This window comes from Agelaius phoeniceus, chromosome 31, assembly GCF_051311805.1.
Source record: "Agelaius phoeniceus isolate bAgePho1 chromosome 31, bAgePho1.hap1, whole genome shotgun sequence".
NCBI lineage: Eukaryota > Metazoa > Chordata > Aves > Passeriformes > Icteridae > Agelaius > Agelaius phoeniceus.
This window is the reverse complement of record NC_135295.1, coordinates 5,080,155-5,092,128: the sequence shown is the minus strand read 5'-3', so window position 1 is coordinate 5,092,128 and position 11,974 is coordinate 5,080,155. Positions and strand designations below refer to the sequence as shown.

The 11,974-nt window shown below is 61.0% G+C and overlaps 1 protein-coding gene across 1 annotated transcript; it reads left to right on the top strand.

Annotated features, from left to right (window-relative positions):
• The first annotated feature begins 2,106 nt into the window (after window positions 1–2,106).
• LOC143696211 (Fc receptor-like protein 2) lies at window positions 2,107–11,646 on the top strand. Its single transcript, XM_077191914.1, has 12 exons — window positions 2,107–2,259; window positions 7,518–7,599; window positions 8,286–8,306; window positions 8,395–8,625; window positions 8,846–9,100; window positions 9,168–9,479; window positions 10,047–10,316; window positions 10,406–10,708; window positions 10,791–10,870; window positions 11,267–11,281; window positions 11,373–11,451; window positions 11,537–11,646. Exons 1-12 carry the CDS (start codon window positions 2,107–2,109, stop codon window positions 11,644–11,646), a joined length of 1,911 nt encoding a protein of 636 aa, XP_077048029.1.
• Window positions 11,647–11,974: the final 328 nt, after the last annotated feature.

The following is an 11,974-nucleotide window of genomic DNA, read 5'->3' as shown; positions in this document are numbered from 1 at the left end:
TGGTAAGGGAATGAGAGACCCAAGAACTACTGCAAAGACAACAACAATCTGCAAGTTTGCAAAAGGAGCGATTTGCCCTCCTGCCTCCCGCCAGAGGCCGCCATGGCCCCTGAGGGGATGGAGCTGGAGCGGGGCGCCCCCTGCTGGCCGGGAGTGCTCCCTGCAGCGCTCCCTGCTGGCCGCGGTTATAACTGCCACAAAAACCAACAGCGCTGAGCGGGAGGGAAAGTTCTGCGTTTGTGTTGTTGGTTCTGTCCTGCTTTATAAATTTCCCAGTAAAGAGCTGGTATTCCTTTTCCTACACTTTTGCCTGGAAGCCACATCAGTTTTGAAATTAAAAAGATTTTTAGACATGGGTCTTCCTTCCATTCCAGGAATGCTCCCATTTACCTTGGCAGATATTTCTCATTTAAACGAGTTGCCAACTCCAGCCAGGATTCCAGCCTGGATGGGAAAGACAACCCAAGAGCAGAAACGGTCAGGGACTTGGCCACCTCATGCTCTGCCTTTTGAGCCAGTTGGGCCAGCAAGGGCCCTCTCCATAGCTGGCACTTCCTTTCACCCGGCTACTCAGGAGCTGGCTTTGGCAGAGCGTCACACTGTCCCCAATGTGCCAAGGCTGACAGACTGATGGACAGACGGGGCCCTGTCTCACCATAAGCAAGGCCTGACCCACCCCTGCCACATGGAGGTGTTCCAAAATACCTCCAGACATCAAACTTTTCCTGTCTCTGACACCCTGCCCTGTGCCATGGCCTGATCCCGACTGCCCTGGGAAAGAGGGAGACTCTGGAACCCCCACAGGGCCTTTCTGACGTCCTCGTGGGGGGAACAGGGCAGAGGAGGATTTGGGAAAGGGGACAAGAGAATCCAGAGCCTCCTGAACGCCACTTTGGCCATCAGAGCAAGGATGGTCCAGGGCTCGGCAAGATTCCTGTGGTGGAGGAAACCTGCTGTGGGAAATGTCTGGGGTTTGTTCCTTATTGGGGGCTTTCCCTGGAAATTGCTCCTTCTGTGATCCTTTGGACTCTGAACCTTGTTGCTGTTGCTGTTGGTTTTATTCTCTCTCATTGCTGTTTCAGCAAATTGTTCATCTTTTAGCTCTTTTGGGATCTTTGTGCCCCCATGGGGAGCAAGTGGGGCAGTTTTTAGTGGCAGCACAGACACGAATGGGTGCCCATGGGTGGGGACCCCCAGTGTCCCCAGTTCCCCCCAGTGTCACAGCACATTCCCGTAGATGTCACCAGGTTCCCGCGGTCGCCCCTGGGGTCCCCGCAGCTCCGCGTTGGTCACCTGGGGATGCTGGAGGGTGGTGGCACGGGGGGACGCTGCGAGAGACACGGGCTGTGGGATCTGGGTGGGGTGACACTGGTGGGTGACGTGTCCCTCTGCATGTGTCCCCCCCGTACTCACCCCCTGCCCTCTTGGTGACCACGACGTGGGTGTACAGCACCTCCCCCTCCTCTGGGGGGCTGGGGGATCGAGGGGGACCCTGAGGGAACAAAGGGGATGTGGGGGAGGGAACGGAGAGCTGTGAGGTGGGGGTAAAACGGGACTGAAGTCGGGAGCCCTTCACCAACCTTTCCTGGTGCATCCTGGCAGCTGCAGAGGAAAGAGGGGAGATGTGAGTGGGGGATCGCAGGGCCCTGAACCCTCCCAGGATTCCTGACCCCCCACGGGACGCTCAATTTACAACAGAACCCTCAAGCATCCCTGAAGCCTCCCAGAATTCAGGAACCTCCCCAGTGTCCCCAGCCAACTCAGCCTCAGGAACCCAAAGCCCAGCAGGACAGAGACCTCCTAACTGCCCCAAGGGCCTGTGAGAGAACCCCCAGCATCCCTGCAGGAGCCTCCAGCACCTCCCCAAACCCTAAAGGACCCCCAGACAATGCCACAGTTTTGGGGCTGTGGGTGCTTCCCAATTATTGTCCAACACTGGGGGCCTCTACAGCTCTCTGGGACGCCTGTGCCCCCATTGTCACCCACCCACACGGTGCCACCGGTGCCAGGCCACAATGACACCCACGAGCAGGAGCAGGAACAAAAGGGCCCCACTGACCCCTGCTGCCACTGCAAGAAACATAGGGGGACACATCAGGGTCACCCATGACCCCAGGGGTCCTGCACTCCCTGATGACCCTGTGGGACCCCACTTTTGTTGCAGTGTCCCTGCGGTGCCACAGCCAGGACCAGCTCTGGGCTGAGTGCCTGGAACATGCGGTGCCCGTCCTGTCCCAGCTGGTTGGTGGCCACGCACTGGTAGGTGCCCACATGTCCCACATCGATGTCCCTGAACTCCAGCAGGGGACCCCAAGGCACCTCCAGCCTGTTTTGCAGCCAGGTGAAGGTGACAGGACTGAGCCCACCTGCACTGAGCAGTGCAGGGTCACGGGGTCACCTGTGCGCACCTGGTGTGACAGGGGACCGGGGGTGATGGTGGCATTGGCCACGGGAACTGTGGCGACACAGACAGGGCTGGCACCTGGCAGGGTGGGATGGGAGTGCTCTGGGTGGGCTCATCCCCAGCTCGAGGGTCCCGCTCACACAGGACAGTGACATTCATGGGGTCACTCTTGGCCACGCTGTCCCCATCACTGACCCGGCACCGGTACTGGCTGCTGTCATTGTCCTGAATGTGCACAGCTCCAGGCAGGGGCCGGTGCCCAGCGGTGCCCCCGAGCTCTTCCAGTGCCAGGAGAAGGACAGGGCACCTGTCCCCACGGCCACCATGCAGCTCAGCACCAGGCTGTCCCTGAGTACCACCTGTCCCCTGGGGGGCTGTGCTGACAGGGACACCCCGGAGGGCAGGACCCCTGTGGGAGGGGAGGATAGCAAGGGACAGTGAGGGACCCGGGGGGGTGGTAGGGGAGGGGCAGGGAGACCCCAGGGAGGCAGAGGGGGCGCTGAGATTGGTGGGGCTTGGAAAGGAATCCCAAGGGACACCTGGAGGGGGGGGAGAAGACACCAGGGTGGGTATGGGGACTGAGGGAGGGAATGATGTGACCTGGGGAATGTGTGGGGACCTCAGAGAGGGATGGGAGTGATGCTGTGAGGGTTGAGGGGACTCAGAGAGGGATGGGGAGACACAAGCCAGGAATGGGAGGACCTGGGGAGGGACCCGGGGCAGGGATGGGAGGACATGGAAAATGTGTAGGGGTAGGATGGGGGCAGCCCTCTAGGGGTGGGGGACCCTGAGAGGGACATGAGAAGGGAGCAGGGGAGCAAGGGTAGGATACGGGAGAGGTTGGGGCCACAGGGCAGGTGTCTGGAAGGACTGGGCATCCCCTGAAGGCCTGGGAGAGGCTGTGGCGGCTCCCCGTGCCCATCCCCGCACTCACTGTGCACCGTGACGCGGAGCCGGGCGCTGCTCTTTTGCACAGCACCTCCCTCGGAGTGCACCTAGCAGCTGTAATTCCCCGAGTGGGAGACACCCAGGGCGGGCACCAGCAGCTGCAGGGACCCCTGCAGGTCCCCCACCACCTGCCCGTCCCGGTAGAACACGTGCAGGAGGGGGCTCGGGGCCACAGGGGGCTGGGGGTGCTGAGGCAGCTGAGAGTCAGGAGGGACCCCTCAGAGTGCTTGGGGGACCCTCCAGCACTGGCACTGAGAAAAGCTCTGGGAAGGAGAGGGGAGGGGAATTTGTGAGCCTGAATCCCTGGCGAGGGGCTGTGGGGGTGTCAGGGTGGCAGCTGTGGGGTGCTCACCGTGCCCTGTCACTGTCACCGGTGCCGAATTTCATGACCTCCCTGACCACCAGGATTTCACCAGACCCTGCAGCTGTAGTGACTGCTGAGGTGCAGCTGCAGAGGGGACAGGGAGAGCTCGGTGCCATCATGGAGCCCCCCCGGACCCTTCTCCTCACGGTAGAAGGACACTGAGGTGACCGTGCAGTTCCACCAGCCCTGGCAGCGCAGTGTCACCGTGTCCCCTCCAGCAGCGCCTGTGCCAACACCTGCAGCACCAGCGGGCCTGGGGGACAGAGGGGTCCTGTCACACCTGACGGCACCAGGATCCTATCCTGGGTTACACCCAGTGCACCAGGGGTCCCCAGTTCCCACATGGTTTCCCCAACACTAGGATACTCTGGGATGTCCCCATAGCAGGGGACAGGCTCTGGTTACACCAGGAGGTGAACCATGGAGTGGAGCCCACTGAGAACCCTCGGAGTCCCCTGGGTGCCAGGCTGGGGACACCCAAACCCCCCTCACTGTCTGAGACACTCACAGGGGGACTGAGGCTGATGCCAGGTCTGTCACATGTATAGGTGCCACTCTCGGTGACAGTGAGGTGTTCAGGTCCCTCCTGCCCCCAGCGCTGCCCATCCTTGTACCACGTGGTGGCACCGGGGGTCCCCAAGCCCTGGCAGGTCAGGGTCACCCAGTCCCACAGCCCTGCCGGCCTCCAGGGGGGCTCCACCAGGAGCTGGGTGGTCTGGGCACCTGTGGGTGACAGGGGACACCAGCCTGCCAGGGCCAGTGTGGGGCTGGGGACAGTGGGGTGGGGCCATGGCATCCCCTGAGGACTCACCAGCGAGGCCGAGGGTCTGGGCTGGATGAGAGAAGGGACAGGGCTGGGTGAGGGTCATGGGGACACTGTGGGCACCCCATGTTTACACACGTCACCTCGACCAGCCCTACAGCACCTGTCCCCACAGCCATAAATCCATGGCCCTGTGCCCATCATCCCATTCCAATGGCACCTGTTCTCCCGGCCCATCCCCATGCATCATGGCCCTTGTCGCTGTCCCTGCATCCCTGTTCCCCTGTCCCTGTCCCCATCCCCACAGCTACCCAAGCCCCAAGGCTCCTTCTGCCCCATCCTTGTTCCCACATCTCTACCCCCCTGTTCCTGTCCCCACATCCCAGTTCCCCAGTTTCTGTCCCTAAAGCCACCCCACAACTCTGGTCACACTGGGCTCCATGCCCTGCTCTGGCTCTGCTGGCATTGGGGACCTCAGGGGACCCCGCAGCCCCCCTGTGCCCCCTTCCCCTCCCAAGGGTTGGGTGGACTCAGACTTGGGAATGAGGGTCCCAGAACAACGTGGCCTCCTGGGATTTGTGATCATGGGATGGGGGCCATGGCATGGGGGTGCCAGGGGAAAGGGGGTCCCTGTGAGAAGGGGGGCAAAGGGGAAATCAAGAGCTGCTGCAGAGGTGAGAATTCTGTGGGTGGAAAAAGGCCCTGCCTGTAGTTTGCTCAGCCCTGCAAGAAACACAAAACCCAATGGGAGCTCAAGCAGTGGCTCTGTGAGGGCCTTTGATGGTTTTCAGAGCAGGGCTGGCTGGAAACCCCCCCTACAGGGGCAGCTGTGGGGGAACCAGTCTGGAAATGCAGCAATTGATCATTTTGTCACTCTCAACAAGGGACTGAGAGAGCCCCAGAACTGCTGCAAATCCCACACCGATTTTCTCAACAACCTGACCTGCACCCTCCTTCTTGAACAAAACCTGCAGCCCCTTGGAACTTCTGGAAAGAATGTTTGTGTTCTGGATGTGCACACCAGAAGAGAGGGAAAAGTGTGGAAATATTGAGCAAGGGCTGCACACGAGGGGCTGGGGAACAGGGGTGTCACAGCAGGAGCAGGGAGTGCCCAGGCAGAGGAATTCAGGGCAGGCTGGAGTGGATTTACCAGGGAATCAGTCCCTGAGGCACACAGGGGCATTTCCACAGATTCCTGTGCACTGTCCCAAGAATGGACAGAGCTTCTCCCCTTCCTCCATGGGAAGTCAAACAAGTTTCAGGGTGGGAATGAGCAAAATGGGGAGACTTCCTTAATATGGGCCAAGAAAAGGCTTCCTTAGGGGCTGGGTTGCTGCCCAGCAGGCAGGGAACAATCCCATGGAGCTGTTGGACACTCAGGGAGATTCCACCCTCTGTGTTATCCACAAGCAAACGCTGCTGTGGGATGCACCAAGGGGCTGCTAAAGGGAACCAAAAAGTCTCATTTCACTGTGATTTGTTTGTGGTTTTATTGTGGTTTTTCTGTCCACTTATTTGTGTTTTTATTGTGTTTTGATTTCCTCTTGTTGGGAAAGCAATGATTAAAAGGATTCTATAAACCAGAGCATTTTATACCTTGTCAGTTTGATTATTGAGGAGTTTGTTTTTTATTGGGAAAATAATGGTATAGGAAAAGATTTATGCCTTTTTTCTATGGATGTATAATTTTGTCACAGACAATTGGGCATCAAGTGTTTCCTGAGATTGCTAAGACAGGAAATTTGGGTGACAGGAAAAAGCCCAGGGATTTGTGGGGCAGAGACCCAGAGCCTCCCAGGACAAGCCTGGGGTGCCCCAGGGTGGGCTCTGTGCTGTGCTCTGAGTCATTTCAAAATCTGAGACCAATATTATCCAAAGCAATTGGGCATCAGGGAATTCAACCAGCTTGATCCTGGGATTTACCATCATCAGGGCAAGGTCATAAAAGATGCCTCCTTAAGTTTGGGCACCCCAGAGGTCACAGGGCCCCACTGGGGACAGCGGGAATGCTCAAGGCCCAGCCAGGACAGAGGACCCCAGGATGTGCCACCTCTGGGAAAGGAATCCCCAAGGATGTGGCACCCCCAGAACGAGGAGGAGCTCCCAGGGACAAGAGGCTGGGACAAGACCCGGGTGTCAGCACAGCAGAGCTGCCCTTTTCCCTAAAGGCTGGACCCCTCTGGATGTGCCCCTGGACAGAATTCATGTCCTTGCCTCAGCACAAACCGCTGCAGGAAAGAGAAAGAGTTGGGGGGTCACAGACAGGGAGCCCCATCCCCCACAGCCCTGAAACAACTGCCTACACCCCCCAACCCCTTTTTTCCCTTCCTGGGATTCTCCCAGCTGTTCCCTGGGATGGTTCAGCCAGGAAATGTGGGGAGACAGGAAAAAGCCCAGGGGTGAGTGGGGCAGAGACACAGAACCTCCCAGGAGAGCCATGGGGTGCCCAAGGGTGGGGACTGTGCTGGGCTCTGAGTCATCCCAAAATCTGAGGCACCCCAGGAAGGAGCTGTGACCCCTGTGCCCACCCAGCCACTGCCCATCCCTGGCACCCCCATTCCCCTGGGAACCCAACCATGGGACCCCCATTGCCTTGGTCTCTCCTCCCTGGGGACCCCCATCCCAGGACTGACATTGTCCAGGCCCACCATTGACTTGATCCCATCCCATGGGCTGCTTCTTCCCCCAGAACCCCTATTCACGAGCGTCCCCTTTTTCCCCCTGCACCCCCAGCCCTGGCACCCACATGCTATGACCCCAAATCCCTGGGGACCATGTTCCCACAGCACCCCCATCCCTGAATGCCCCCAGGCATGGAAACCCCAATTGCAGTGGACCCCAATTCTGCTGGACACCCATCCTGGGTTCCCCACCTCCTCTGAGCCCCCCACTCCTGGCAACAGCATCCCCCACCATGTCCCCAGGCTGTCCCCACCCTGCCCACAGCCTGTGCCCTGCTTGTGGCCACCCTGCCCCCACCAAGGGCCACCTACGCATGGGGACGGACGTGACCTCGCTTCCTTCCCCTTCATCCAAAGAGCTGCCAGGCAGGGGAGCGGTGGCCACAGCAGCGAGTGACAGCCAGTGCACATGGCTGGGGACACCGGGATGGCCGGGAAGGTGGCGCTGCTCCTGTGGGGTGAGTGCCCCGGGCACGGGCCTGACACCCTGGGGATGGGGAGGGGAGGGGGCACAGGGGAGCTGTGGGGACCCCTGAGGTCCCCAATGCCAGCAGTGCCAGTCCATGTTACCCACAGTGGACCTTGGTGGCACTGGGGATGTAGGGTGGCTTTGGGGACAGGATAGGGGGGCAGGAATTTGGGGATGGGGATGTGGGCACAGGAATGAGGGGACTGGCACCTTTGGGTCATGTAACTCTGGGGATAAGGACAAGGGAACTGGGATGCAGGGACAGAAAGCGACAAGAACCATGAGGATGTGGCCATGGGGATGGGCTCATGGGGATGGGATCATGAGCTGGTGGGGATGACCTGGGACAGCATGGGCTGTGTCCGTGGTGTCCTCGTGCCCGGGGTATCCACAGTGTCCCCATGTTCTGCCTCAGCCCAGGGTGGCCTCAGTGTCCCTGTTCCCAAGTTGTCTGTGCCACAGGGATTTGGTGCACAGGTGGCTGTGACACAGACATGTCCCCCTGCCTCTCCAAATCTTTTTGAGACCACCCAGACACACTTTCCCACAAGAAATGCTGCCCCCATGGGGACAGTTTTTGGGGACAGCCACCACACCCTGGGGCTTCCTTCCCTGCAGTGCCACCCCCACCCAGTCCTGTCCCTTCTTCCTTGCAGCCCAGACCCTCAGCCTCACTGGTGAGTCCTCAGGGGATGCCATGGCCCCACCCCACTGTCCCCAGCCCCACACTGGCCCTGGCAGGCTGGTGTCCCCTGTCACCCACAGGTGCCCAGACCACCCAGCTCCTGGTGGAGCCCCCCTGGAGGCCGGCGGTGCTGTGGGACCGGGTGACCCTGACCTGCCAGGGCTCGGGGACCGCCGGTGCCACCACCTGGTACAAGGACGGGCAGCGCTGGGGACAGCAGGGACGTGACCGCCTCAGTGTCACCGAGAGTGGCACCTACACATGTGGCAGACCCGGCACCAGGCGCAGCCCCTCCGTGACAGTCTTAGATGGTGAGGGTGGATTTTAATGATCAGGGTGGCCCCTGAGAGGTCAGGGTGGGCCCCACTCCATGGGTGGCCTCACACCCCTCATGTTGCAAGAGCCTGTCCCCTGCTATGGGGACATCCCAGTGCAGCCCAGTGCACTCCAGAGCACCCAGATGTCCCTGGTGCTATGAGCACCCACCTCAGAATGGTCTCATCAGTAAAATGTGACCTTCCTGTCCCACAGACCCACTGGTGCTGCAGGTGCCAGCGCGGGCACTGCTGGAGGGGGACACAGCGACACTGCGCTGCCGGTGCCGGCAGGAAAACCATCTCAGCAGGGTGCGATTTTACCGGGATGAGAAGGATCTCGGGGGGTCCCTCAGGGGAACCGAGCTGTCCCTGTCCCCCCTGCAGCTGCACCACAGTGGCCGCTACCGATGTGAGGGCTTGGTGGGGTCCTGGCAGTCCCGGTCTGCAGCAGTGACAGTGAAAGTGCAGGGTGAGCACCCCCAGGGCTGGAACTCCAATATCTTGACAACCCCAAAGCCACTTCCCAGTGGATTCAGAGCCACATTCCTCACCTCCCCTCTCCTTCCCTGAGCTCTTCGTGGTGCCGGTGCTGGAGGGTCCCCCCACACCCACTGAGGGGTCTCCCCTGACTCTCAGCTGCCTCAGCACCCCCAGCCCCCTGCGGCCCCGAGCCCCCCTCCTGCACGTGTTCTACCGGGACGGGCAGGTGGTGGGGGGCCCGCAGGGGTCCCCGCAGCTGCTGGTGCCCGCCGTGGGGGTCTCCCACTTGGGGAGTTATGGCTGTGAGGTGCACTCCCAGGGTGGGGCCGTGCAGAAGAGCAGCACCCGGCTCCGCGTCACGGTGCGCAGTGAGTGCGGGGATGGGCATGGGGAGCCCCCACAGCCTCCTTGGGTCCCCCACACTGCCTGGCATCGCCCAGCCCTCCCTGATGCCTGCTCTGGGGTACCCAACCTTTCCCGGATCCCTCCCTGGCTCCCATCATCCTTTCTTGTGTCCCTCCCTGGGACCCCCCCAGCCCCTACATGGGTACCCCCATCCTTCCCTGCCACCGTTTCCATGTCCTGCCATTGCTGCCCCGGGTCCCTCCCCAGGTCCCCCCATTCCTGGCTCGTGTTTCCCTCCATCCCACATTGGGTCCCCTCACACCTCCCTGCCTCCCGTCACCCCTCTCTGAGGTCTCCACACATTCCCCAGATCACACCATCCCTCCCTGGGTCCCCGTACCTGCCATGGTGTTGCCCACCTCCCTCTCCAGGTGTTCCCTCCCTGACCCCCCCAGCATCCCTCAGGGTTCCTTTTGAAGAAGCACCCCGCCCCCCCATCTCTGTGCCCGCTTTCCATCACTGGAGTTCTCCTGCCCCTCCCTGAACCCCCTGGGTCCCTCACCGTCCCCTGGTGTCCCCCTCTCCTGCAGGAGTCCCTCCCTCTGGGGTGTCCCTGTCAGCGCAGCCCCCCGGGGCACAGGTGGCACTCGGGGACAGCCTGGTGCTGAACTGCTCAGTGACCATGGGAACAGGTGCCCTGTCCTTCTCCTGGCACCGAGAGGGCTCGGGGGCACTACTGGGCACCGGCCCCCACCTGGAGCTGCACCACGTTGGGGACAATGACAGCGGCCAGTACCGGTGCCGGGTCAGTGACGGGGACAGTGTGGCCGAGAGTGACCCCCTGAATGTCACCGTCCTGGGTGAGCGGGACCCTCGGGCTGGGGATGAGCCCACCCAGAGCACTCCCATCCCACCTTGCCAGGTGCCAGCACTGTCTGTGTCCCCACAGTGCCCGTGGCCAATGCCACCATCACCCCCGGTCCCCTGGCACACCAGGTGCATGCAGGTGACAACGTGACCCTGCACTGCTCAGTGCAGGTGGGCTCAGCCCCTGTCACCTTCACCTGGCTGCACAATGGGCAGGAGGTGGCCCAGGGTCTCCTACTGGAGCTCACTGATGTTGAAGTGGGACATTCAGGCACCTACCAGTGCGTGGCCACCAACCAGCTGGGACAGGACGGGCACCGCGTGTTCCAGGCACTCAGCCCAGAGCTGGCCCTGGAGGTGACACCTGGCTCACCCTGGGTCAAAGGTGGGGTCCCACAGGGTCACCAGGGAGTGCAGGACCCCTGGGGGATGGGTAACCCTGATGTGTCCCTCTCTGTTTCTTGCAGTGGCTGCAGGGGTTGGTGGGGCCCTTTCCTTCCTGGTCCTCCTCATGGCTGTCGTTGTGACCTGGCACTGGTGGCACCGTGTGGGTGGGTGACAGTGGGTGGATGGGGGGTCCCAGGGAGCTGTAGAGGCCCACAGAATTGGGGAACCATAGGTGACGACCCACATACCCACAATTGTGACTTTGGTTAAGGGTCCTGTGGGGTTTGGGGAGGTCCTGGAGAGTCCTGCAGGGATGCTGGGGGTTCCTTCAGGGGCCCTGTAGGTGTTCGGGGGTCTCTGTCCCTGCTGGGCTTTGGGTTCTTGAGGGTGATTTGTTTGGGGCCACTGGGGAGGTTCATGAATCCTCGGGGGCTTCAGGGATGCTTGGGGGTACTGAGGGGGATTGAGGGTGCCCTGGGGGTACAGGATTCCTCAGAGGGTTTAGGCCCTGGGGACTCCTCAATCACCCCTTCCCTCTTTCATTTGCAGCTGCCAGGAAGCACCAGGAAAGGTGAGTGGGAGGCTCAAACCACACTCTCCCCTTTTTACACCAACCCCCAAGATCTCCCATTCCCTCCCCCACATCCCCTTTATTCCCTCAGGCCCCCCCGGATCCCCCGCCCCCCCCAGAGGAGGGGGAGGTGCTGTACACCCACGTCGTGGTCACCAAGAGGGCAGGGGGTGAGTACGGGGAGGACACAGGCAGAGGGACACGTCACCCACCAGTGTCACCCCACCCAGATCCCACAGCCCGTGTCTCTCGCAGCGTCCCCCCGTGCCACCACCCTCCAGGATCCCCAGGTGACCAACGCGGAGCTGCGGGGACTCCAGGGGCGACCCCAGGAACCCGGTGACATCTACGGGAATGTGCTGTGACACTGGGGGGAACTGGGGGCACTGGGGGTCCCCACCCATGGGCACCCACTCGTGGCTGTGCTGCCACTAAAAACTGCCCCTCCTGCTCCCCGTGGGGGCACAAAGATGCCAAAGGGCTGAGAGAAGAACAATTTCCTGAAACAGCAATGAGAGAGAATAAAACCAACAGCAACAACAACAAGGTTCAGAGTCTAAATGGTGAAAAAAGGAACGATTTCCTTGGAAAGCCACCAAAAAGAAACAAACCCCAGATATTTCCCCCAGCAGGTTTCCTCCACCAGTGGAACCTGCAAGGTCCCTGGACCATCCTTGCTCTGGTGGCCAAAGC